General features: G+C 41.5%; 1 protein-coding gene across 2 annotated transcripts in view; it reads right to left on the bottom strand.

The window, feature by feature from the left end:
- Positions 1–26,967, bottom strand: part of LOC128732891 (tetraspanin-2-like) — a 210,727-nt gene extending 183,760 nt beyond the window's left edge. Inside the window, exon 1 of one of the 2 annotated variants that reach the window (XM_053826323.1) lies at positions 26,888–26,967. In XM_053826323.1, the coding sequence (XP_053682298.1) occupies positions 26,888–26,953 (66 nt within the window). In that variant the 5' untranslated portion in view covers positions 26,954–26,967. Of the gene's footprint in view, positions 1–26,328; positions 26,717–26,887 lie in introns of those variants that run through there. The other variant, XM_053826322.1, reaches the window with a different exon arrangement.
- Between the last annotated feature and the right edge of the window lie 960 nt (positions 26,968–27,927).

Below are 27,927 nucleotides of genomic sequence, written 5' to 3'. Positions count from 1 at the left end.
AATGGGTTTGAGAATAGGCCAAGAAATGTCCAAGAAAGCAAAACTGTTAGGGATTTTTTCTCGCGACATAATGTGCTTTTAAAACTTGAACATTAGTTTTGACATCTCTGTTTACGTCAATCTATTGCCACGAAGAAGAATTTGGCCAAGTTTCGACGAGCGCGAAATGAGTTGACTACGATCCTGAAGAGGAAAAAGTGGCAGAAGGAGTACAAAAATCGTGAAGAGAACTCTACAGAAATGACCAAGAACTGCTAGTAACGACACTTTACTGGATAATTTCAAGGATTTGGGAGAAGAAGAAACTACTGGAGGAGTGGATGGAAGGTGCGGTTTACCTATCTACAAAAAGGGCGATCGGCTAGGTTTATGTAATTATTGCAGCATAACGCTGCTCAAAGCCACCAACAAAGTGCTCTCACAGATTTTGTTAGCAAGCAAGCATAGCATACCAAGAGAATTCGTAGGGTAGCACCAAGTGGGCTTTATGGAGGCCCGTGCTACTCAAATTCTCAAATTTTTACTCTCTGACAAATCCCAGTAAACCATTTGGTTTGTATATCTCGGTTGCAACTGAGATATATGAAATCATATCTGAACGAAAAAGTTATATTTCACGCCATATAAGAACATATATGCACCAAACTGGAGGCGATATACGTGTGAAAACTTTGACAATTATTTGTAATTCTATTTTGCGTAGTTTTTATAACACGCAACTAAATACTCCTGAATATATGATTAAGATATAATCAAATATTGCAATCGTCTATACTGCTTTATAATTCACAGTCATTAATTGTATATGAAGGCACGCACGACTACAAAACAACTTATTGTTCACTTCGATTTAACATACTCTAATCATTATACAATTCCAATGTGAAATTGACATGAAAACGATTTAATGTGAACTTTCTATTACGATTTTGTGTTATCTGGGATCATCTAGAAATCTCGGCAGTATAACATGCTACTCAAGTAACAATTTCAGGCTGATCAAACGCTTTTATAGCTGATTTTATTCAACCTGTGGCTGATCTATGATTTGGGTTTAGAAATAAAAACCTTTTTTCAGCTCTTAAACATCTAAATCTGGTGATTTTATCAAGCTTCAGGCTAATTAATAGCTGCTTTCGAAGCTGCAATGAAGCTTAATAGAAACTTTTTTGCGCTTTTAAATAGCCAAGTTGCGCAATGCTGTCAATTCTATTTTTAGAACAAGAAATAGTTTTGCAATCTGCTTTTCTAGTCGTTTAATCAACGCTTCATCAACCTTTATGCAGCCAAAAAAAATCTATTTTTAAATTTAAAAAATGGAACGCGGCCTTTTTTATTTTGCTGTAAACATGTTTCGAACGCGATATTTTTAATTTCGAATAACTTTTATAATTGAGCTAGCTAATTAAAAACGCATGTCTTTTTTCCTGGAATTGAACCCGCCATCTTTTGATTCACAAGCACTCACCATATGATCCGCCCCATTTGCATCTGCAGAACAGACAGTGAGAATATCTTTACACCTGAAGCCTAGCCCGCCTAGCGTGAAGCAGTCGATAATGTCGATAACTGACAAACTTTTGCTGTCAGCCGAATTGCGAAATTCTATGCTCTGACAGTATGTGTGCTGTGAGCCGAAAGAAAACTTGGTAGAAGTTTGTAAAGCCACTTTAACACCATTAAGCAGCCTTAAAGTAGTTTGAAAGCTGTGAGCCTAATGAAAGCTTCCACTCTACACTTTAACACCTTTAAGCAACCGTAAAACGGTTTGAAGTTTAGAAGCAGATTGTTTTGCAGAAAAATCATGTTTATCAGCTTTTGGGAGAGACCTGGTTTGAAAAACTTAAAGTAGCTTAAACTTCGCTTATTTAAACACCATTTAAGTGCTTACTTTATGCAGCTTTGATCACCATAAACCAACCCGTAAACAGCCATTGCTCTTGCAATTCAGCTACCGTTGTTACTTGGACACCCATCAGACACATTTTTGTGGATTCCAGTGCAGCATACGACTCAGTCGAGCGCAAACAGCTATGGCAGATAATGCACGAGTACGGTTAACCGAACAAAGTAACGTGGCTAAAATTAAGCTGCATTGGAGCGAGCGATGTGTTACGTGTGTGTTTTGGAGGAACTCATTTTGCTCAACATGAATCCCAGATTGCCGCCTTAAATAGTATCGATAAAGCTAATATCGATGCATCAAGAACGATATATCGAGGATATCGATAAAGCGGCGGATTTGATATCGATATTCAATTATCGATACTTTTGGAAATTTTGCCCAATCCTAACTTGCGCTGCTGACTATCTAGAAAGTTGCGGTCATGGTTACTCAAATGACTGACACCTTCAAGGTGGTATGGAAATTAGCGCAGAACTCACTCACTACGTGGCACTACTGTATATGTGATAGGCTTAGACAGGCTGTATCTTGTGCTGCTGACTATCTTGAAAGTTGCGGTCTTCGGGAAAGTTACTTAAATGACTGCTACCTTCAAGATGGCATGGAAAACAATGCAGAATTGACTCCACAGACGGCGCTAGTGTATTTGTGATATTTTTGTGTTTGCCATAACTCATGATTTTGGTAAATGTACAAGAAGTTGCTTTCATCGGAAAGGTTGTTTAAGTGACAGTGGTTATTTAACTAGTTGGAAAAGTAGCTAATATTTTGCCCGTTATTTAACACAATGCTGATCGCTTACAAAAATTCTCTGCAAAATGCAACGTTGCCAGTCGATGAAATTCCTTAGAATTTTTTCACTTCTCGCATTTAACTTGCAACGGACATGGAAAATATGCTGCAACACGAGAAAGCTGAATTACTTAAAGTAACATTACGTGTGCCGTTGACATTATTAATGCCGTGTGACATAAATGGTAGCAAGTTTCTTCAAATTGTTCATGAATCATTAAGAATGTTTAGAAAGTAGCTGGAAATGCTGACGTGTAGCTGTTAACGTGACTGAGACTAATTGAATAAGTGAGTTGGTGGGTTTTCTCTGGCCATTTAGGAAGTAGCATTAATAGTTTATAGTTGTTTATTGTTTATATATAAAATTCATCTGACATTTGTGTTTGAATGAATAAACTAATAACTTAATTTCTACGAAAACATCAAGAAGTCAAGAAGTTAAAGTCGAACATTACGAATTAAAACGATGAGATATAACTCGTATCGGTTCATTAACACCAAATAAATGAGTCCGCGGCTTCAGGTACAAAAAGTTTGTCGTAGTTGTCGTATGGGAGCATATATGTTCAGCTGCTCTAACAACGCCGGGCACTCGGGCAGTCGATGTGATCGGTCAGAAGTTTAGCAGCAAAAACTGCTTGTGCGATTCATCGTCTCAGTTCCATTGGCTGAATACCGAGAAGTCGGCAGCGGCTTTCGTACAGCGGCAAATTAGACGGATCGCTCCATGAGAGATGGCGAAGGGCATAGCGAACGAATTTTTTCTGTACCATTTCAATCCTACGTGATCAATTAGCGTGAAATGGGCACCACACAACAGAACTAGTTTCGAGGATTGATTTCACAATCGAACAGTATGACGATTTCAGGCATAGTGGGTCACGAAACTCATCCGCAATCTTGAAAATAAATCCCAGCTGTCGGTTGGCCCTCAAGATGATTTTTTCGTAGTGGATCTTGAATGTAAGTTCATTATCTAGTAGCACTCCTAGATCCTTTATGCACTGTACACGGAGAAGGCGTTGGTCGGCAATATTGTAGTAATATTCAACGGGCGTACGTTTTCGGTGAAACGACAGGGTGTCGATTTCCTGGAAAAACCTGGAAAATCAGGGAATACAGGGTGTCGACTCAAATCCAAAAATAAAATTCCCTGACTTTCCCTGATTTTCCCTGATGCTTCAAATATTTTTCCCTGACCCTCAAAACTCGAATGTCAAGCTTATTTGGGCGATATCTGGCTTAAATTTTTAACCCTTTAGCATGGCTTATGCGAGCTGCTGAAAACTAAAGCTAGATTTCTTCATGATTTAAGAACACATATCAAAGATTCTTAACCTATTTCTTACCAGCGTTTCGAAAACGCCCTCTTCTATCGAGTCTAGGGACAGTTATGTTTGAGGTATCAACTTGAATCCAAAGAAAAAAAGATTGAGAAATAATCTATTCGACCTGTTTTTGCACAAAGCTTAGATGTTACATACAACAAAATTACAGCCGTGTAAACATAACAAATCTTGCTAACTTTCAGCCAGCTCAAACTAGTACCTTTGCCGCTGGAAGGTGGACACATGTCTGCGATTTTTCAGTTGAACTAAAACAAAACTTTCCTGGAAGTTTCAGCTTGTTATCTTTGCTGCAAAAAGTATGGGGTTAAGGAGATGATTCTTCAAAGATTTTTGGTACAAAAATGTGCGTTTTGCTGGCTTCGAGGTACGGCAAAACTTTAGCTAGAGATATTGTTAGAAAATGTCCAAATGGCAAATATTTTAACCCTCAATGGTGGACAGGCCGGCCGTTCGGTTCGATGACCGTATATGGGTGTTGATAATTAAGGCAAATTCTTCAACTACAGCTTAATCAACGTATAGTCACAATCATAAATTCGATGATACTAGGAACGAATTGAATCGCCCAGTTAGCTTCGAGGTACGATGCTGATCTAACAAGCCAGTTGTGTTCGAATCTCGGCTAGCCGGTTTTTGTTAGATAGAATCAGTAGGATGGTTGCACTGGCCCCGTAATTTTCCTGTACTCTAACAGCTGGCTGCGAAGTCTGTCGATAAAGAAGGATAATGTCTAGTGACGGTTAATGCTCAAGACTTTGCTTTGCTTTGCTAGGGACGAATTCTATGACAGGTTCGAAAGGATTTATGGGGTGCGCACGACTTGAAAATTCAAGACTCTAGCTCCCAGATCGATCCTGTTTAACGGTCAATACTTTTTGGAAGTCACAATATACAGTCTTCTCTTAGCGACTTTGACCACTATCTCGTCGTAAGATCCACGCAGATCCACTCCACGTTGCAGTGGAGTACACCAGAAAGCTTGATCAACGAATCGCAGAACAGCATGACGAAAGGGAATAAGACGTAAGTAGGCTGTGGAGGATCCGCCATGGCACCAACAACTACGAGGGAAGTGATAGGCACGACGTGGAGAAGACAACCACCCTTATTCTGCGAGTCACGTGACTCAATACGACAATTGTCACTCGCCGTGACTCGCCACGGCGAGTCGAATTGAGTGCTGTCACCTAGGTAACAACCCCGTGCCACCTAAGTGACAAACCGTGTAACCTAGGTGACAAAGCGAGTCCCCAGTAAACCATTTGGTTTGTATATCTCAGTTGCAACTGAGATATATGAAATCATATCTGAACGAAAAAGTTATATTTCACGCCATATAAGAACATATATGCACCAAACTGGAGGCGATATACGTGTGAAAACTTTGACAATTATTTGTAATTCTATTTTGCGTAGTTTTTATAACACGCAACTAAATACTCCTGAATATATGATTAAGATATAATCAAATATTGCAATCGTCTATACTGCTTTATAATTCACAGTCATTAATTGTATATGAAGGCACGCACGACTACAAAACAACTTATTGTTCACTTCGATTTAACATACTCTAATCATTATACAATTCCAATGTGAAATTGACATGAAAACGATTTAATGTGAACTTTCTATTACGATTTTGTGTTATCTGGGTCACCTAGGTGACAAAGCGAGTCACCTAGGTGAACGTTAATGCTCCCGGTAACCCTTAACGGACATGAATCATGGACACTGAAGGAAGATGATCAATGCTTGGGGCTTCTGAGTGTAAAATTCTGCAATTGGTGAAAACGCTATGGATCGCGTGTAAATAACAGTCTGTATCCCGGTTTGTGCTCTTGATGAGTGCACCGTGAAGCGCTTGGGGCCTGCCATTGCCGATTTTGAGCACTACAGCGAATGAAGTCTGACAATTGTACGGCGCAAAAAAATATGAAATTTACGGCAAACTGAAAGATAATCGAATCGCCACTAGACATGTAACAAGTTTTAATTCAACCGATCAATCTGCGTATATTTTACACAAAAATTGATTTGATTCCAAAATTGATCAACAATATTGCCGGGTAAACAAAATTTCCCTGATTGAATTTCGAAATTCCCTGATATTCCCTGATTTCCCTGATCCAAAAATGAATTCCCTGATATTACGAAATCACATTGCACTTCTCTATGCTTAACGTCAAGCGGTTTCTAGCACACCAATCCACAAATATGTTCAAGTACTCTTGCTCCGCGCAGTCACTCAGGCACGTAATGACATTAAAAAAATTTGTGTCGTCGGCATAAAATAATCAGCAGCCATGTGAGAGCAAAAGTGAGACATCGTTTATAAAAATTGAAAATAGCAGTGGACCCAGATTGCTGCCTTGTAGGACATCTGATTGATTAGAGAAACAGTTGGAGACAGCAGGGCCTATTTTGACACACAAACTTCTATTAGTCAAGTAAGATCTGAACCAGCATACGGCATTTACAGATACACCTAGTTTTTCCATTTTGCTAAGCAATATTCCGTGGTCAACTCGATCGAAAGCAGCTTTGAAGTCAAGGTAAATAGCGTCAGTCCCAGCAAACATTTCGGTCTGTATAGATTAATTCTAAATGAGATAAATGTCAGCATATAAGGTCTATCAAATCATATATCATGCGCAGAAACGGCATATACATACAAAAGTGGAGGCGATATACATGATTTAGTTCTTCAGAATAATTTAAATGCCGACAAAACAAAACAGTTTATACGACTGAGCCGATTGACTGGATTGCATTTCGACACAGTTACGATAATATGTCTACTCTACCCTTCGCCTTTCCCCATGTGGTAAATGGCAACCCAGTAAACCATTTGGTTTGTATATCTCGATTGCAACTGAGGTATACGAAATCATATCTGAACGAAAAAGTTATATTTCACGCCATATAAGAGCATATATGTACCAAAGTGGAGGCGATATACGTGCGAAAATTTTGACAACTATTTGTAATTCTATTTTGCGCAGTTTTTATAACACGCAACTAAATACTCCTGAATATATGATATAGATATAATCAAATATTGCAATTGTCTATCCTGCTTTATAGTTCACAGTCATGAATTGTATATGAAGACACGCACGACTGCAAAACAACTTATTGTTCACTTCGATTTGGCATACTCTAATCATTATAGAACTCCAATATGAAATTCTGTTTCTGTTTCTGTTTGCAGCACGAGGTGGGGCAGTTAGAGCCAAGTCTGTCCAGGGCTGAGATAAGGTGGTTGTGATAATGATAAAAGAATCCTTGCGGATAACGCTAGCGCCATAATGCGTTGGTGATTATGGATTAATGAGGAGGAAGAAGAGTGACAGAGCTTGGCTCGTTATAATTGTGTACTTGGTGAATATAGAATAAGATGGCTTGTACTTATCTTGTTTTCTCCTTCCTTTGTTTGTTTCCTCGTCTTGTTCGTAGTCGTTCTTAATTAAGCCTAAAGCAGGCTCCACGCCGGCCGTCCTCTCCATCGTTGTCACCAGTGCAGTCATCTGTGGCTGATCGCTTGCCTCCCCTCACGACAACATTGTTGCCGTGAGAAGAAGCGATAGAGATCAGGCAGAGAAAGAAAAGAAAAGAAAAGAAAAGAAGAAATTTTTAGTCAACATGTTGATCGCAATTTTAGAGTTAGTAATATCACGAGAATTCTATGTCTGTCCATCACCTATGCTACTACCGACTAACTACTCGCTAGGATGAACGCTACTCATCTCCCAAATACCCATGTCATCACGATTGACCCAGCGCTGTTCAACAACCTATGCTCATTAAAAGCCATAGCCGCTTCTTTATCTACCATCTTTGCAGTATTGTAGCTGTTGGCGTAAATTTTCGAATATTTTGTGCGGAATATTATTCAAGAGCAATATTATCGCTCAGAACTATCGAAAAACTGAACTTCCGAAAAATAGAGCAGATGCGATATAATGGGGACTGGTACTCGCTCGTATTATTCCCGGTGGCATTAATTGCATATTTGTAGCGGTAGTCAACCGATTTGTCGGTATGCTCTTCAGACCGTGGTCAAGAAATGATTCTGTAACTAAGAAAGGATGAGGTGGATCAAGTAGAACTTCACTTGGAGATATGTATATATGCCGTGTTAAGTCTTAAGTGCAAGCTGTCACTGAAGCAAGACTTAATAAGATGTTAACGACGTTGATAGTTCTGTGAGGATGGTATTGAATCGAAAATATCCTCATACCATGGCCATATATTATGTACTATGACCATATTTTAGGAAGTGGGAATGATGGTATATTGAGGACAGCCCTTCGCTATCGCTTGAATCAGCCAGAGAATCGAATACCTGTTTTTACTTGAAGAGCTATACTCTAAAAAGATTTAGTTAGAAATGGAATTCCAGTTGAAGTCTGCCAGGATTGGACAATGGACAGAACAAAATATATATCGAGACTATAAAGCTTTTCGAGAGATCCACTAAGTCCGACCGCGACGACAGCAGCAAGAATGGAGAGAAGCAGGCCGCCGGTGAGTTGCCACCGTCCGACTTGATGCACTCTCCGACAGAGGCTCATCAGCATTAGGAGGGCCCTTGGGAGGCAAACAGCGTCATTCATGATCATTTTATGTTGTTAGTTGAATACCGTTAACGCGGTTAGTCACAAGACATGCAAATCATTCTGATAAAGGAGGGAAATAAGAAAATAATAATTACAATTAATTACATCCAAAACAATACAATAGAGGTGACAGTAACAGCAACGATAGCAATATTAGTAATAAAAGTAATAACATAGGAAACTGACACAGGAAACACAGCTACTGACTATAATTTCGTGCCCATTAATAATTATAGTTTGGCAGCATAGGTATAAGAAGAATTTCCGACTCATCATAGAACACTCAAACATATATTCATTCGTACCTATACACCCATGCACACTCATACATGCATACACATGTATACATGTACGTATGTGTATATTTTTCAGTGCTGTGCTGTCCATAATCGCATAACAGCCACAAATTCTATGGCAATCTCATAGAAAATGTCTCGATTACGCAAATAAAGACATCACATCATTTTTGAACACTCGTTCGTTCTAACTAGCGATAAATTTTAATTTTCATGAGTAAGTCAAAATCTCATGAATGGTGGGTAGGATTTGGTTTCAGTTTTCTAAAAAAATTTCTGTGCATACCAGCAATTCATCTAGGGAACTGAGTAAGCCATCCCGGTGCTTCGGCCCAAACGGATTGAATTTAAAATCAAATCCGTTCGATTTCGCTCCATTCCGCTTTACGAGACACATGCTACACATAAAGCTAAATTATGCAATACTATACTACATACTACACGTATATCTAACTTAAGCTATATTACATTCTACATGCGGAATTAAGTTTAGGAGTCTGCCGAAGTGCGCGACAAACCACCTACCCATGGGAGGGCATTATAGAACTCCAATATGAAATTGACATGAAAACGATTTAATGTGAACTTTCTATTACGATTTTGTGTTATCTGGAAAGTGTCAAAAATTGCATACAGAGCAGGCTATTTATAGCCAAATATTCGCCCTGAAAGTTGATGAGACAAAAAAGTAAAAGCTATACTGAAAGCTTTATTTCATAAGCTTCCAGATATTTTCGACCTGTCACAATATTTAACTTTTTTGTCCATATCATTTAAAACAAGCTGTACTTACCTGGTTTAGAACCACCCGTACCGCAGTATTTGTTCATTACCATTAAGCTACTGGCACATCAGTACCTCAATGATATTTTTGCACATCTTAAACCGAAGCCATCGTATATGTAGGCAATGAGATCGTATCTGATGCATTGAACATGTAAGTACGGATTCGATTTATTCTCATCCGACATACGAGTTTGTGTCAATTGTGACTGAATTACAGTGTCGTAAATAAGTTTGCATTTGATCGTTAATTTTAATGATAATACTGACTTCATGCAATGATATGTGTGTGGTATTCAGCCACCTAATAAATAAGTGTATTGCACGTATCGTGAAAGCCATCCCCCGGCGCCATCCCGAACCCCGAAGGCTTGCTGTTCGTTCTTCGGTTCGTATGCGCAGTGAGTTCAGGCATGTTGCCATCGTACGATAATCTTATCCCTCAGTGCGTAGTTAACCTCTTTGAATATAAGTTGTGTGTGTGCTAGATGCGGCATGTTGGGTGATTCCTAGTGGATAGCAGTGTTACACATTTGGCGACCGCGACAGGTTTTTTGCTGCTTATCTAATTAATAGCATATAACTTATCGGACAGCGGCAAAAATAAATCATGGCTTCTGGGAATCATCCAATGTGTGGCTGAATTAAGCACTGAAATATCCGAATAAACGATTGTGTAAATTGAACAGGAAATCTGCACGAGAAAATGGCTGCCGTGTGTGGAAAAGTACTCGGTACGATACTACGCCATTCTTTTTTTCTTTTCATCGCTTCCAAGAAATGCGATAATAGTGAGAGTCGATATCAGCTCGGGACGAGCAGTGGTAGTTTTTGGTGCACGATGGCACAAAAGATTTGATTATGTATGAAGACGCAGGAAACTTTGTTAGCTCGGGACGAGCATTTGTAAAGTTTTTTTTTAGCTCGAGACGAGCATTTGCAGTGACGTTATATAACTCGGGACGAGTATTTGTAATGTGTTTTTTAAAGCTCGGGACGAGCATTTATATAGCAATTGCAAAATTGACTCTTAGCTCGGGACGAGCATTGGCAAAGTTGTTAGTTCAGTTAGCATTTGCAGCAACGTGTTTTAGCTCGGGACGAGCAATTGTAAAATTGGTTGCCAGCTCGGGACGAGCATGTTCAAAAGTACTTTGATAGCTCGGGACGAGCATTCATGGAATTGATTAATAACTCGGGACGAGCATTGCTAAGAACTATTATCTGGTTCGTAACGAGGAAAACGCCGTCCATATTATTTTGGGTAAATAAGCGAAAAGGGCGAGTAGAGCACACAAGCAATTTGGCTTGAAGCTATTGCAAGAAAGCAAATTTTGCGAGATTAACAGGATGATATAGTTTACTATATATGGTGAAAGTTTAAATAACCAAAAATTTAGAAACTTTCAATTATAAATTACTAGCTGACCCGACAAACTTCGTATTGCCACAAATTAACCTGTGTTGTACATAAATCATGAATCTCGGATGATCTTTGTCACTATCTCGAGTTTTGCAAGCCCCCCAGTGGGCGGCGCTTCCGACGGCGGGTCACCGGCAACACTCGCGACCGGCTCGTCCTGAATGATCTAGTGTTACTATAGATAGTTTTTGTGGTCTTGTTATTGATTAATGTTTTATGGAAGAGTCTCGAATTTCTCGAGTTGGATTAGTTTTTGAGTTTCGCAAAAATTTCTGTTTTATTTGTATGAGAGTCCATATCCCCCTACCACAGGGGTGAGAGGTCTCTAACTATCATAAAATAAATTCAAGACTCAAAAATCTCCTACATGCTAAATTTGGTTCCATTTGCTTGATTAGTACTCAAATTATAAGGAAATTTGTATTTCATTTGTATGGGAGCCCACTCTCTTAAAAGGGAAAGGGGTCGTAATACACCACAGAAAAAAAATTCTGCCATCTAAAACTCTCACATGCCAAATTTGGTTCCATTTGCTTGATTAGTTCTAAAGTTATGAGCAAATTTGTATTTCGTTTGAATGGGAGCCCCCCCCCCCTCCTAAAAAGGTAAGAAGTCCTAATTCATAATGGGAAAAATGGTTGCCTCCAAAAACACCCACATGCCAAATATGGTTCCATTTGCTTGATTAGTTCTCGAATTATGAGGAAATTTGTATTTCATTTGTGTAGAAGCCCCCCCTCTTGAAGTGTGGAAGGATCCTAATTCACCGTAGAAAATATTTTTGCCTCCAAAAACCTCCACATGCCGAATTTGGTTCTATTTGCTTGATTAGTTCTCGAGTTATGGGGAAATTTGTATTTCATTTGTATTGGGCCCCCCCCTCCTAATGTGGGAAGAGGTCCTAATTCATCACAGAAAAAATTCTTGCCTCCAAAAACACCTACACGCCAAATTTGGTTCCATTTGCTGGATTAGTTCTCGAGTTATGAGGAAATTTGTATTTCGTTTGTATAGGACCCCCCCTCCTAAAGTGGGGAGGGGTCCCAATTCATCATTGAAAAAAAAATTGTCTCCAAAAACACACATACACCAAATTTGGTTCAATTCGCTTGATTAGTTCTCGAGTTATGAGGAAATTTGTATTTCATTTGTACAGGAGCCCCTCCTCTTAAAGTGGGGAGGGGTCCTAATTCACCATAGAAAATTTTCTTGCTCTCGAAAACCTTCACATGCCAAATTTGGTTGCATTTGCTTGATTAGTTCTCGAGTTATGAGGAAATTTGTATGGAAGCCCCCCCTCTTAAAGGGGAGGAGTTATAATTCCTCTTATAAAGAGGGGAGGGGTCTCAATTCACCATAGAATAAATTCTTGTCACCAAAAAAAAACACCCACATGCCAAATGTTGTTCTATTTGCTTGATTAGTTCTCGAGTTAGGAGGAAATTTGTATTTCATTTGTACAGGAGCCCCCCCAGATAACACAAAATCGTAATAGAAAGTTCACATTAAATCGTTTTCATGTCAATTTCACATTGGAATTGTATAATGATTAGAGCATGTCAAATCGAAGTGAACAATAAGTTGTTTTGCAGTCGTGCGTGTCTTCAAATACAATTCATGACTGTGAATTATAAAGCAGGATAGACAATTGCAATATTTGATTATACCTTAATCATATATTCAGGAGTATTTAGTTGCGTGTTATAAAAACTGCGCAACGTAGAATTACAAATAGTTGTCAAAATTTTCGCACGTATATCGCCTCCACTTTGGTACATATATGTTCTTATATGGCGTGAAATATAACTTTTTCGTTCAGATATGATTTCGTATACCTCAGTTGCAATCGAGACATACAAACCAAATGGTTTACTGGGCCCCCTCTTAAAGTGAGGAGGGGTCCTAATTCAACATAGAAAATTTTCTTGCCCTCGAAAACTTTCACATGCCAAATTTGGTTCCATTTGCTTGATTAGTTCTCGAGTTATGAGGAAATTTGTATGGAAACCCCCCCTCTTAAAGGGGAGAGGAGTTATAATTCCCCTTATAAAGAGGGGAGGGGTCTCAAATTACCCTAGAATAAATTGTCACCGAAAACACCCACATGCCAAATTTGGTTCTATTTGCTTGATTAGTTCTCGAGTTATGCAGAAATTTGTATTTCATTTGTATGGGAGCCCCCCCTCTTAGTGGGGGGAGGGGTCTCTAACCATCACTAAAACCTTTCCTGGCCCCAAAAACCTCTGCATGCAAATTTTCACGCCGATTGGTTCAGTAGTTTTTGATTCTATAAGGAACACAGGACAGACAGACAGACAGACAGACAGACAGACAGACAGAAATCCTTCTTTATAGGTATAGATATCCATGGAGAATTTTTATCTGTGAAAGTAAATTTTGAAGCTAATTACAAGATTATGCTTGTTTGCTTATATTTCAGACCAAGTTTTACCTTTGTTTTACATCATAACGAGAAATTTTGCTTTATATGAGACAATGTTTAGTCCAGGTAGATACGGTCCTGCTCCGATTTACGGAAGCGATAGGGAGCATTCGTGTGAATCGGAGGACAGCCAAGTGTTTTCTCCAGGCCGGTTTGTTCGTATCAGTAGTCCTGACGAGAACAGCGTGGAGTACACTGGCGATTCGCAAAACGAAAATGTGGGAAACTTGGACGAAATATTACAATTTTGAAATCGCTGCAAATGCAAATGACCCAGCCCAGTTAGGCGTTCCCAACTACTATATTTATTCGGTGGGAGATGACCTTCAGGGCATCGTTCGAGCAGCTGAGCTAAAACCTGTTTGCGGCGAAACCGGCAGCTATGCAGCTTTTGTCAGGGATATTGAAGAATATTTGAAGGGATTAACCGGTAGTTCAGCTGAACATGGTACTTTTACGTCAACGTGCTAGGAGGAAAGGGAACCGGCAAGTCAGCTTCCATCCCAGGTTGAGGGAGAAGGTTGGGCTGTGCGGTTATAGCCCAATTGACCAAGACCGTTGCTTTCTTTCCTTGAGAGTAGAGGGAAGATGTGTGGTATTCAGCCACCTAATAAATAAGTGTATTGCACGTATCGTGAAAGCCATCCCCCGGCGCCATCCCGAACCCCGAAGGCTTGCTGTTCGTTCTTCGGTTCGTATGCGCAGTGAGTTCGGGCATGTTGCCATCGTACGATAATCTTATCCCTCAGTGCGTAGTTAACCTCTTTGAATATAAGTTGTGTGTGTGCTAGATGCGGCATGTTGGGTGATTCCTAGTGGATAGCAGTGTTACACAATATGCAGCACCTTTGTTAGCATTCCGTAGTACAGATTGTTCTAAATATACATTAGAATACGTTATATGCATATTCATATTTGATTACATGGAGATAATATTATTAAAGCTCAAGTACAAAAATGTTGTCTGTTATTTCAGAAGCTCTTAAAAAGAAATTTAAAGTTAATTAAAAAAGAATGCTGAACATTTAGATGCTATAGGACAGCTCAAAATTGCTAACAATAAGCATCAAACATTATTTTTTACTGTACCAGTTTAATGCTGAATATCTTTTTGCAATTTTACTTACCATTTGCATTTCTTCTGAAAAGTCATAAGATGCATTGATATTAAGACATTTAGATTCGCTGAATGGATTATAATCTAGACTTGCCCAGTTCTGAGAAATACTCGTCTTGGTAAATTTTAAGATTTCCGTTCGTTCACTTACCTGTCAGAGAAATATCTAAAAAATTATAAGTTTCTACTTTTAACATTTTTAAGTTTTAAAACGCTACGTGGTTTTAATATACTAAAAACAATCAAACTCCTCAGAGTGCTTTTTCAAAAAGATCTTTTATTGTCTTGTCAGTATGACTTAATCATTATATGCTTGCTGCTTAATATTTAGGCGAGCTTATTTGAATTATTAACATTTTTAAAATAGTTAAAAAGGTGATTGTAAAAGTTTTTCAAACCAGATGATAGTTTTTAAATATTTCGCCACAATAAAAATAAGCTCAATTTTAACAAAAGAAATAAATAGATATTTAAATTTAAAATAAAAGCGAAGAAACCGTTAATTTTGTTAGTTAACAAATCTGCATTAAGAACGTATCCTTGAAATATCTATATTTTTTTGTTTTTGTTGTAAAGAAATAATAACATATTTGAAAGTATTTTGATGCAAACCATATTTTAATGCACCTAGAATCTCATGATTATCACTGCTTGTATATAAATCTAAAACGATGTCATATAAGACATTTTGCAAAACATAATCCGATGAAACCTGTAATTAAATACGATTACATCTTGATAGCCATTGTTGGTAACTAAATCTAAGAAATCGTCATATGTGATATTCGCTAAGCATAACCCGATTATCTTTCGACCTATTTACGATTTTTACTATTAATTCGTATATCAATCATCGTGTGTGTTACATACGATGAAATTTACACATTGTGCTAACAACATGTGTACATTTATACGAGTCCGATGTGATATCCATTTATATAAGATTAAATCTCGACATGAATATACGATATTTGGTTTGCTGGGGTTTGAAAGCTAGAATCCAAACTTTGTAGACAGCGGGAAGCAAATTGCATCAGATTTGTGGCCACTGATCTTTCCGAAAAAAATCCGTGCTGGTCAACGTCAATATAGAATTTACAGCAAGCAAATAAAGCGCCATTTATGATAATTTCGAATAATTTTGAGCAAGCGCACAATGACGTGATCCCGCGGTATTGAGTGATGTCTCGTTTGTCACCTTTTTTGTGTATTGGAGACAGATAACAAAACTTCTATTGGTCTAGAAATTTGCGCTGCTGTATCGACATATTAAAAAGTTTCGCGATTTATGAGCTAAACACGTTACTGTATCGTTTTAAAAGAAAGGGGGGGTACCATCCGTACCAGCTGCATATGAAATCTTCAGTTTACCCAGCGCGGCATTTACAAAATCACTGTTCATCCGGTAACTCAAACGGAAAAACATCACGTGGCACTGCATTACTGGCCTCTTCGATTTCTGTAGCAGATGCGATGGAATCGTTGAATACATGTTTGAAATGCTCGGCAAAAAGGTCACATTTCTCTCCTTTACTATTAGCGATGCAGTTGTCCAAAAACATAGAAGAGGATAATCCACATTCTTTTTGTTTCGCGTTCACAAACGACCAGAATTGTTTAGGCTGCATGCGAAGACGATCTTGAATGCGATTCACGGAGCGATTGTACAGATAACGATTGTAACTACGATACCGGTTGCTTGCAATGTGGGTATGATATGAGGAAGGCAACTGAGGAGCGTCCAATATAGCTCTAGCCATCCCAAGCCCCTACCTAGCGGTATTACCAGGTATTACCTATACCTGGTAATGCTCTTTTGAGTAGCCAAGCTAGAAGGTGCGATCTCTCTTCAAATCTCGGGTAATTTTTCAAATAGGCCTATGTGACAATCAGAGATTCTCTTCCACTTTTTACGGCGATACTAATGCATTTTAACACATTAGCTTTGCATGAATCGGTTGCCGGAGTCACTAGTTAGCTAGTTCGTGGCCAAACTGTTAAATGGCGAAATTGACTCACCGAAATTACTGTCGCTTATGAATTTCCGTGCATCTGAAAGGACTTTGAGGCCGTCATCATTGCTGACTAACCTGTTCCACCGTACCGTAATTTGGCCGCAACGAACCTGTTCCGTCTCCAGCCGAAAATAACCCGCACCCAGCAGCATACACTGTTAGCATCGCACAACACACACTGTCATCATCCCGCAGCTATAAAAGCAGCCCACCCAGAGAAAATCATTCCATTCCGTTTTCAGCCATCCAGCCGTTCACCTCGCAGCAGTAGCAATAAGCCGAAGAACAATTAGAATAAAGTTAGTTAGCATAGCAGCCGGTGTTTGTTTGGTTCACCGTCCACTTCCCCACTGGATTTTCGCACTGAAAGGAGAGCGAGCAAAGTCAACCCCCAGCCCTTATAAGCGCTAGATGAAGAGTTAATTTTCTCACCGAGACTTTTGCTTTTGCTTTCGCTGCCGCTACTATACAGTCCACTGCCAGAAGATCGTTCAGAGGCGAACATCTTTTTGGTCCAACCCGAACCGGATTAGAAGCCATCCCGACGCCGCACCTAGGCGTGCCGGAAAGGATTGAACCTGGTGGAAAAAGCAGCATTCGGCTCTGTGCTAACAACTTGTTACCGAACCGAATTGCTACCGCTGCGGCGTGCACGCAAGTTTGTTTGAACGTGTTCGATCGTGTTCGCGTTCGAAACGTGCCACACCGTTATTGAAGTGAACTTGTTTGAACGTGTTCGTTCATACCGAATTGTGTTCGTTTGCACTCGCGTTCGAAACCTTCCACCGTTATTGAAAAGTGAACTTTTGAAACGTGTTCGTTCCTGCTGGACGTGTTCGAACCGTTATTGACTGAACATTTTGAAAAAAGTGAACGTGTTTAAACGTGTGGCGTGTCACGATTTTCGCTCGTCGCGTTGCGAATTCGTCAAAAATATTTTTGATTAAGCGATGCCCGTAATGCATTCGCCGTCGCGTTCGGAAAACGGTGAAAAAGAGGACTCAGCATCATTTCACGGATTTGAAGAAGCTGGTGCTGTTGCTGTTGCTATGGATCCTGTCACCGAAAAGGAATATCGTGTGATCTGCCGTCAGCGCTCTCAAGTAAAGCAGAAATTAGTGCGTATTCAACGAACGCTCATCACCAGTGCAGCAATTGGTTTAGCACAATTAAATGTGCTATCCAAAACGCTTTCTGCTGTATACACGGAGTACAGTGGATTCCATAGCAAGGTGCTATCGTTAGTATCGGATGAAGACCTGTTCCAGGAGGAAAATGAATATGATGCCTTCGAAGATATCTACAACAATGTGAGCAACGCCGTGGAAGAGCTGCTGCTGGAAGCAAAGAACCGTGCAGTACCAACATCTGCGCCTAACCCGTCATCTCAACAAGTGATTATCCAGCAACAGGCCCTCAAGATGCCAATTCCAACGTTCAGTGGAAGCTATACTGAATGGCCGAAGTTTAAGGCCATTTTTACCGATCTGATGGCCAATTCGGGTGATACAGACGCCATAAAACTGTATCATCTGGACAAAGCGCTTATCGGAAATGCCGCCGGTGTACTAGATGCCAAAATCCTGAGTGAAGGGAACTACCAACAGGCCTGGAACGTCTTGATGGACCGCTACGACAACAAACGAGCCATAGTGGAGAGCCATTTCCGAGGACTGCTGACATTAAAAAAGATGTCCTCCACCGCCAATAAAGAACTTCGTGCCCTCGTTGATGAAGCAGTCAACCACATCGAAAGCCTGCGCTACCTCCAGCAGGAGATCAATGGAACGGCAGAGCATTTCTTCGTTTTCTTGATCGTGTCAGCTCTCGACAAGAGTGCACGCCAGGCTTGGGAAGCAACGCAGAAGAAGGGTGAGTTACCGAATTACCAGCAGACCATCGACTTCCTGAAATCCAGATGCCAAGTTCTGGAGAATTGTGAAGCAGCAGGCCAGCCAGCCCCGTCGAATCCAAAGCCCCATCCACCACAAAGAAGTGTACCACAAAGAAGCCATGCTGCATCGACCGGCCCATCCCAACCACCAGTCTCTTGTGAAATTTGTGGCGGTTCCCATCGAAACGTCCAGTGTTCGGCCCTATCCAGCCTAACCCCAGTCCAGAAGAACGAGAAGATCCGAGCAGCTGGAGTCTGTTTCAACTGCCTGCGCAAAGGCCATCGCTCCAAAGATTGCCCTTCCGATAAGACATGCCACAAGTGTCAACGCCGACATCACACTTTGCTCCATGAGAATGAAGAACCCAGCCGAGGTACGAAGCCCAACGTATCACTTCCCACCGAGACGATGGCGATCCCGCCACCGATACCAGCTGCAACAACATCGCAGATGCCAGCACCAGTGAACCAACCGGTTTCAACAACGTGTTCCGCAAACTTCACCCAATCCACCAAGACTGTACTGCTGTTGACTGCGGTGGTTCAGGTCTACGACAGGAGAAATCAACCACATCCATGCCGAGTGCTGTTGGATAGCGGCTCCCAGGTCAACTTTATCACGGTAGATGGCCAACCGTCTTGGCATCCCAAAGAAGCCAGCCAACATCCCAATTGTTGGCATTAACGCCCTACGAACCCACGCTCGTGATAAGGTGACCATCAAGTTTCGATCCCGTGTATCATCGTTCCACACCAGCCTGGAGTGTCTGGTAACTCCGAGAGTAACTGGGACAATTCCAACTTCCAAGATCGACATCGCCCATTGGATGATCCCAGAAGGACTGGTCCTTGCCGATCCCAAGTTCCACATTCCCGACAAAGTGGACTTGCTGATTGGTGGGGAATTATTCTTTGACTTGCTGAAGCCAGGTCACCTCAGCCTAGCAGATGGATTACCACAGCTACGTGACACCCAGCTTGGGTGGATAATAGCTGGCGTCATCATCGAACCACCACATGCATCCAACGTTTCTCCCATGTACGTCCACGCATCGGTTGCAGACATCGAGCGGAACATGCAACAGTTCTGGCAAATCGAGGAAGTACCAGACGTCCCCAACCTGTCGACCGAAGAGATAGCATGCGAAGCCCACTTCCTATCTACCTACCAGCGTGATGAATCTGGAAGATTCATGGTCCAGCTCCCGTTCAATAGTGATCTTCCCCTCCTGGACGACTGTCGTGCTCTGGCCCTAAAGCGTTTTCTGATGTTGGAGAAACGACTCGTCCGCAATCCAGAACTTCGAATTCAGTATGTGGATTTCATCCGGGAGTACGAGGCTCTCGGGCACTGCCGGGAAATCATGGAATCTGAAGACCCGCCCAATGCCGTGTCGTGTTCGACGCAAGTGCCAAATCTTCGCCGTCGCATCTTTCGCTGAACGAGGTACTCCACGTCGGTCCAGTAGTACAAAACGATCTACATCACATCATGCTACGATTCCGTAAATTCAAGGTAGCATTTACCGGAGACATCTGTAAAATGTACCGTCAAGTAGTCGAAGCCCCATCGGATCGTCGATTCTTGCGCATTTTCTGGCGAGAGCAGCCGTCGTTGCCTTTGCGTGTTTTGGAGTTGTGCACTGTCACCTACGGTACCGCATCGGCCCCCTATCAAGCAACCAGGTGCTTGGTACCGCTCGTCAAGGAAGATGGCGAGAACTTTCCCATCGCCGCTCGTATAGTGAAGGAGGAGACCTACATGGACGACGTACTGTCAGGAGCTGACTCGGTGGAAGATGCTATCGTGGCTAAACAGCAGTTAAAGGAACTCCTAAGTCGAGGAGGTTTTCCTATACGAAAATGGTGCTCTAACTCCCAACAGCTGATGGAGAACATTCCTATCGATGAACGTGAGACGATGACTCCGGGGGAGCAAGGAGTGAACGAAACCATAAAAGTGTTAGGCTTGCGTTGGGACCCAACCGCCGATACGCTGAAGATCGCCTATCATCCGAATCCACCTGTGAAACAACCACCAACGAAACGTACGGTGTACTCCGAGATCGCCAAATTCTTCGACCCCCTTGGACTGGTTTCGCCGGTGATCGTCTTGGCGAAACTCCTCGCGCAGAAGCTGTGGCAGCTTAAAATCAACTGGGACGATCCGGTGGATGAAAATATTGCCAAGCAGTGGCAAAATCTTCAACTTTCCCTAATGTATCTCCACGACATCGAGATCCCTCGGTGTGTTATTTTGGACAATGCAGTCGCCTACGAGTTGCATGGTTTTTCGGATGCCTCCACAGCGGCATACGGAGCATGCATCTACCTACGGTCCCTTTTTGCTGATGGTTCGGCAAAGCTTCGTCTTCTCACCAGTAAATCCAAACTGGCGCCTTTGAGTGAGCTCACCATTCCACGGAAAGAATTGTGTGCCGCCCTCCTGTTGACCCGTTTGCTGGCGAAGGTACTGCCAGCCCTGGATATGCCGGTTCAGGAAGTTGTGCTGTGGAGCGACAGTACGATTGTCTTAGCCTGGCTAAAGAAACCCCTCAACCAGTTGCAGCTATTCGTCCGAAATCGAGTCGCTGTGATCCAGCAGCACACAGACAATTTCCGGTGGGAACATGTACGATCCCATCAGAATCCAGCCGATATCATCTCCCGCGGACAGCTTCCAGAAGATTTAGCTACCAACACTCTCTGGTGGCATGGTCCGAGTTACCTTGAAGTGGTGTGCTACGAAGTGGTTATTCCGGACGAGATACCTGAGGAAGCGCTACCGGAACTGAAAGCTGCCGTCGCCATCTCGGATGTAAGAATGGATATGCCTTTATTCTTCTCCAATTACAGCAATTTCCGCAAGCTACAACGAATTGTTGGGTACATTCGTCGGTTTGCTAATAATTGCCGTAAGCAGAATCAAGCCAACCGAGAACTCAGATCCCATCTGACCGTCCATGAGCTTCGCCGTGCAACAGAAACCATCATCCACGTCTTACAGCATGCACACTTTGCTGACGAAATCAAACGAGTCCTCGACAACGAACCCTGCAAGAGGTTAGGAAATCTTCGTCCTATTTACACCAATGGTTTGCTCCGTGTTGGTGGCCGACTTGACCGATCGCAACTACCATTTGAAAGTCGCCATCAAATTATCTTACCGGATAAGGATCCGGTGATTCATCGTTTCATCCAGCAGATGCACGTCGAACTTCTTCACGTCGGGCAAACAGGTTTGCTGAATGCTCTTCGCCAAAGGTACTGGCTCCCGAAAGGTCGATCCATCATCCGTTTCATCACCCGTCGATGCGTTAAATGCTTCCGAACCCATCCTACGACACCCAATCAACTAATGGGAAACCTGCCAGCGTCGAGAGTGATGCCATCGCCCCCGTTCGCCATAACTGGTGTGGATTACGCTGGCCCCTTCTGGATTAAACAAGGGTCACGTCGTCCAACGCTGACCAAGGCGTACGTAGCAGTCTTCGTCTGCATGGCAACTAAGGCTGTGCATTTGGAAGTCGTCTCCGATTTGAGCACCGATGCTTTCCTGGCATCTCTAAGAAGATTAATTGCTCGCCGAGGAATGATTCATGAATTGCACTCGGACAACGCCACCAACTTCCGAGGTGCGAATCATGAATTGAACAGCCTATATCAACAGTTCCAGAATCAGCAGACTGTGAACGCCATCGAATCCTTTTGTCGCAGCCGTGAAATCGAGTGGCATTTCATCCCGCCAGACGCACCGGAGTTCGGCGGCCTCTGGGAGGCAGCCGTGAAATCCTGTAAAACACATCTGAAGCGTGTCGTCGGCAACGTGAAGCTAACATTTGAGGAGCTTTCAACTGTCATGGCTCAAATCGAGGCCGTCTTGAATTCCCGCCCTTTATTCGCCATCTCGAATGACCCGGCGGATCCACGAGTTATCACCCCGGCTGACTACCTCATCGGACGACCACTCACCGCTCCAGCTGAGCCCTCCTTAGAAGACGTCAAGGTTTCCCGTTTGGCGCGCTGGCAACATCTTCAACTCCTTCGTGAACATTTTTGGAGTGCTTGGAGCAGAGATTATCTGAACACCCTGCAGCCCCGAAAGAAGAACCAACGAGAGACGCCAAATGTTCGCGAGGGCCTGATCGTCCTGCTTCATGATCGGAACCAACCACCTCTCAACTGGAAATTAGGACATATCGTAGCAGTCTACCCTGGTGACGATGGACTTGTTCGTGCAGTCGATGTATTCTCCAAAGGCTGCAAGTATCGTCGTCCAATCAACAAGGTATCCATCCTGCCTATCGAAGACAACGAGTTAGTTGAAAAACCCGGCGATGTCCTGAGAACCGCGGATCCTTCAACCGGGGGAGGATGTTCCGTCTCCAGCCGAAAATAACCCGCACCCAGCAGCATACACTGTTAGCATCGCACAACACACACTGTCATCATCCCGCAGCTATAAAAGCAGCCCACCCAGAGAAAATCATTCCATTCCGTTTTCAGCCATCCAGCCGTTCACCTCGCAGCAGTAGCAATAAGCCGAAGAACAATTAGAATAAAGTTTGTTAGCATAGCAGCCGGTGTTTGTTTGGTTCACCGTCCACTTCCCCACTGGATTTTCCCACTGAAAGGAGAGCGAGCAAAGTCAACCCCCAGCCCTTATAAGCGCTAGATGAAGAGTTAATTTTCTCACCGAGACTTTTGCTTTTGCTTTCGCTGCCGCTACTATACAGTCCACTGCCAGAAGATCGTTCAGAGGCGAACAGAACCAGTTACATCGTGTGTCAGAGTTTTTAGCTGTGTTGAGGAGCATTTTCAATCTGGCGAATCACTGAGTAAATTTAAGCGGTTGGTGAGAATAAATTTATTATAGATTGTTAGAGTAAGTTCATTTAGACTTAAGTCAGATGAAGTGTAAATAAACAAATGTTTTGAAAATTTTCTTTTCTATGCATTTATGTAGCCGTAAAAAGCGGAAGAGAGGAGATGCGAAGAGAATTTCTCATTGTCACATAGGTCTATTTGAAAAATTACCCGAGAAATGTCGAATATTCTGTATTTACCATTTATATTGAAAATATGCTTGTCAAGCAATGAGGGGTGCAGTGGAGAGGCAATAACAAAAAACTGATGGTTCAAATTGCTAAATTGCAAACATGTTCGGGACACGCAGAAAATAACCACGCTAATAATTTTCGCGTGGGAATCTAAAAAGGTGGAAACTCCGCAATAAAAAGCAAAGCAAAGCCTAGGTGCTACATTCCGTTATCGAAACTTGATCTTATGTTTTTTATACGACAGACGTCGCAGCCAGCGGTTAGAGTGCAGGACAATTGCAGGGCCAGTTACTACGATCCTATTGACTCTAACAGCCTCTTCCAGTCGAGAATCTCCACAATATTATGTGTAAATTTTGGTCGTCGTATGCATAAAAGACATGTGTTTGTGCAGTGATACAAATCCGTATTCGTACGGCACCTTGCACATTTCGTTTTTCTACATTTGAAAGTTTAACAATTCAGATGGTCGTCATTTTGTATTGGGAAAAGCCAAACAATGAACTATATGTAAAAAATCTGAAAGCGATGGTGAAACACGGCTGGGGTGGAGCTGTGGTAAGCGGGTGGATTACGGCTAAAGGTGTTGGTAATTTAGTATTCATCGAGGGCATAATGGATCAAAATGTCTATTTAGACATTTCAAAGCAAAATTTGAAGCCAAATGCCAACAAAATGGAATTTAGTCAGAGGTTCAAGTTTTACCGAGACAATGGCTCATAGCACAAAGCACTTAAGAAACCCACATGGTTACTTTACAACTGCTCAAAACTTGATACTCTACCACAATATCTCCAGAATATTGATATCGCATTGAAAACCTTTTGGAATATTTCCTTTTTTTTTCCTTTTTTTCGGGTTATCCAACTGGTCGCTTAATAGCGTATAAAACTCTGCGCTGGGCCCTTTTGTGTTGTCAACAAAGTGTCAGGGAGACCTCAAACATCAGTTCTACCTGACGAGACAGGCACTGGCGCCCACTAAAACACAGGTAGAGCCCCAAGCATAGCCGTCACGCCTATACAACACAGGCGGAGGCGTTTCGGCCCTGCGCGGACTCCACGAACTGACTCTAAGATCTCTCTGCCAAAGGCCGGAATGTCATATTTTAAATATAATGATGATGATGACGATGATGATGATAATGATGATGATGAGAAGAAAAATAATAGATCGAATTTGTAAATGTGCTTTGGACTTTTTGTACCACTCGAGTTGCATATGTGGTATAGTGAAGAAGTGGAGAATTCGTCAGCCCCGCCTGACACCGGTCTTCAACCGCGCGCCCGCTTTCAGTTTTCCAACACAAACAACCACAAATGAACCAATAGGTAAAACAAATTTCGGAGCATTAGTGGTTATCAACTTATCAGGGCAAATTTAATCTTTCATCCCCTTAGTATTCACAGTGCATTCCCACGATACAAAGTAAATTGAGCGCAGCACAAGCTGGACGTTCGCGGTAGTCGACAGAAGCTTCAAAATATAGACTCGCCCGCCTTCCAACCCTCGAGACCAAAGTGCTGTAAAGCTCTGGGCTTAAACGTCTCTTTAAGACTCGACCCCTTCCCATCGACAGAGCCCGCGGACGGCCATCAGAGCTCAGGACAGCCACGGGGCCAGTGCAAAAATCCTACTCTATCTAGCAGCACCGCCTAGCCGAAACTCGAACACGCGACACGAATTGACCTAATTTTCCCATCTGCTACCTAAGAAGTGCTATTACCCGTAATCATTACAGAGTGGTCCTTCGGCATCCAATCGGATCTGGTATCCCGCTTACATCCCCTTACTAACCCTAAGCCCCCGACCAACTCAATCAATCCGACATTTTTCGGAGATATTTGTGACAGTTGTGATAAATAAGGATGAATCCCAGAAAACTTCATCTATTGTCAGAGATCCCCATGCTGGCCTTATTCTTAAGCGGAATAAAAGCACTTTCTGAACAACGCAACAATCACATTTGGTAAATTTTTACCCCGAGTCCCACTTGAAATCACAAAAGTATTTTGATATATACCCACATTCAGAAGTAAACGTGACCGCTGTTCATTTACTGATTAGTTAAAAAGCCCTACACCACGACAAGGTTCAGTTTTATCGTAGGGACATGAAAACCTTTTGGAATATTTCTACAAAAAAGTTAGAAACCAACAAATTTCTAACAAAAACGATCTTGGAAAGCACTTAATGGACGAATGGGACCAAATTCCCACCAAATACACGAAAAAACTGGTAGACAGCATTCCAAAACGACTAAAGGCAAAGTTGCAATGACCAAGGGATACCATACTAAATGCTAATCTTTGAAATTAAGCCACATCTGCGAAATCAAAACTGTTAATTTGAAGCCCGTACGAATATGGATTTGAGTGTATTTTTTCATACGCTAATTCATATTTTTTTCAGATAAATAAAAACCAAAACCAGATATCATACCTTAAGATTGACATCTGCCACTATGATTTTATTTAAATAACATGTCCCTAAAATTTCTGTTAAACTTTCGAATGCGGAAAAACGAAATCTGGAAGGTGCCGTACGAATGCGGATTTGTATCACTATATGAACATCTTTAACTGGGATCATTGAAAATTTAGTCGAATACAAGGTGAATTGACTAACCTTGGTGGAATTTGAAGCAAGATGAGAATCACGCAAAGCATTATCAGTGCACAGCTTAAGCTTAAATGACATGCTTGGCCCCGTCGCACCCTACAATATGTGGTAACGGCTTGCCAGCCGAATCCATTTGTAGACTCCAGCAAAAAACGCTCGTATTGTATATCTTCATTAAAACTTTTCACCGTTTGCAATCAACGCCTAGAATTGATCACATTTTGCACAATGTCGATTTGCAAAATACTTAGAGAATTATGACAAAAGCAGCATCCGTTTTATTTTCAGAATCCAGCAAAGATATGCTCGTATTTCAAATACTTTCATTAAAACTTGTCACAGCTTGCTATCAACACCTGGATTTGTTTACATTTTGCACATTGTCGATTTGCAAAATACCTAGAGAATATTACAAAAGCAACACCCGTTTTATTTAAATTCATAAGCACAACAATAATGTAAGTGTATGCTTAAAAGCGTTCATTCAACGAAACCATTTGCCTTTTTCGTAATTTTTGTTCGTTGAATACACTTCATTTAAAATCCTATGACTAAATATACTTGCCCAAAAAAGTAGATTAACTAATATTACTAAGTATTTAACAATACCACAACAACCAGTCAAACTCATTTTTCTAAAATTCCACAAAATTTAATATAGAAGATATCGGCGACTACGAAGTTTCTGATATATATTAATCAATATTGTTTGGTTTTTGTGGGAGTAAAAAAGTGAAGGCAATATTTCTAGATAGAATTAACAAAAGGGCGAATGTCGCAAATGTAAACAAAACGGGTGAGAGTTATTTTTTGCTGGACCAGCATAGGAAAATCAACCCACACAGCCCTCACACGGTTTGTTTACGCTTGCGACATTCGCCCTTTTGTTAATTCTATCTTCATTTTTGCTTTTGTGACTATAGTTAGAGTGACTATATACAGAGTGGCGCCAAGTCATCCCAAATGTATGCAATGCGGTTTATCCTACTGTTTTACCTGACTCACTGCGAATATGCGTATTATTGAAATAAAACGTAACCATACGTTTTATTCGTTTATAACGCATATGCAGGCAATATCGATAACAAACGATTTTTTATAAGTTGTGCTTTTGTTATAGCATTTAATTTGTAAAAAGTTGCATAAATAACAATTCAGTTTCACAATACAATTATTGCGTACTACTCTCACTTAAAATATAACGTTTAAGTACGTTATTTTTAGTGATCAAAATTAACGATATTTTCGATACAAAGGCGATATTTTTCGAAACCTTTCGAACCAACACGATCCCGCGAACACAACGCATATTCGCAGTGAGTCAGGTAACACAGTAGGTTTTTCTTTCGCTTTCCTGCATATGCGTTGGATAGGTTGTCTGCTCGATTGGAATGACACTGACAGATAATTATCATTCCAATTTTGACATTGTCGCCACTCTGTATATAGTCACTCTAACTATAGTAATGCGGCGTAGAGTGACTATGAAGTATTCCACCACGCACACATATAAAGATTTTTTGACATTAGCTGAGGCCCTCGCTGAGGCTGTTTGCAGTAGGAGTAATATCAACAACATCAAATTCCAAACTCCCGGATCCTCTC

Source organism: Sabethes cyaneus, chromosome 1 (assembly GCF_943734655.1).
Source record: "Sabethes cyaneus chromosome 1, idSabCyanKW18_F2, whole genome shotgun sequence".
Classification (NCBI taxonomy): Eukaryota; Metazoa; Arthropoda; class Insecta; order Diptera; family Culicidae; genus Sabethes; species Sabethes cyaneus.
Note: the sequence above shows the minus strand (reverse complement) of the source record. Positions and strands in the feature narration are given on the sequence as shown.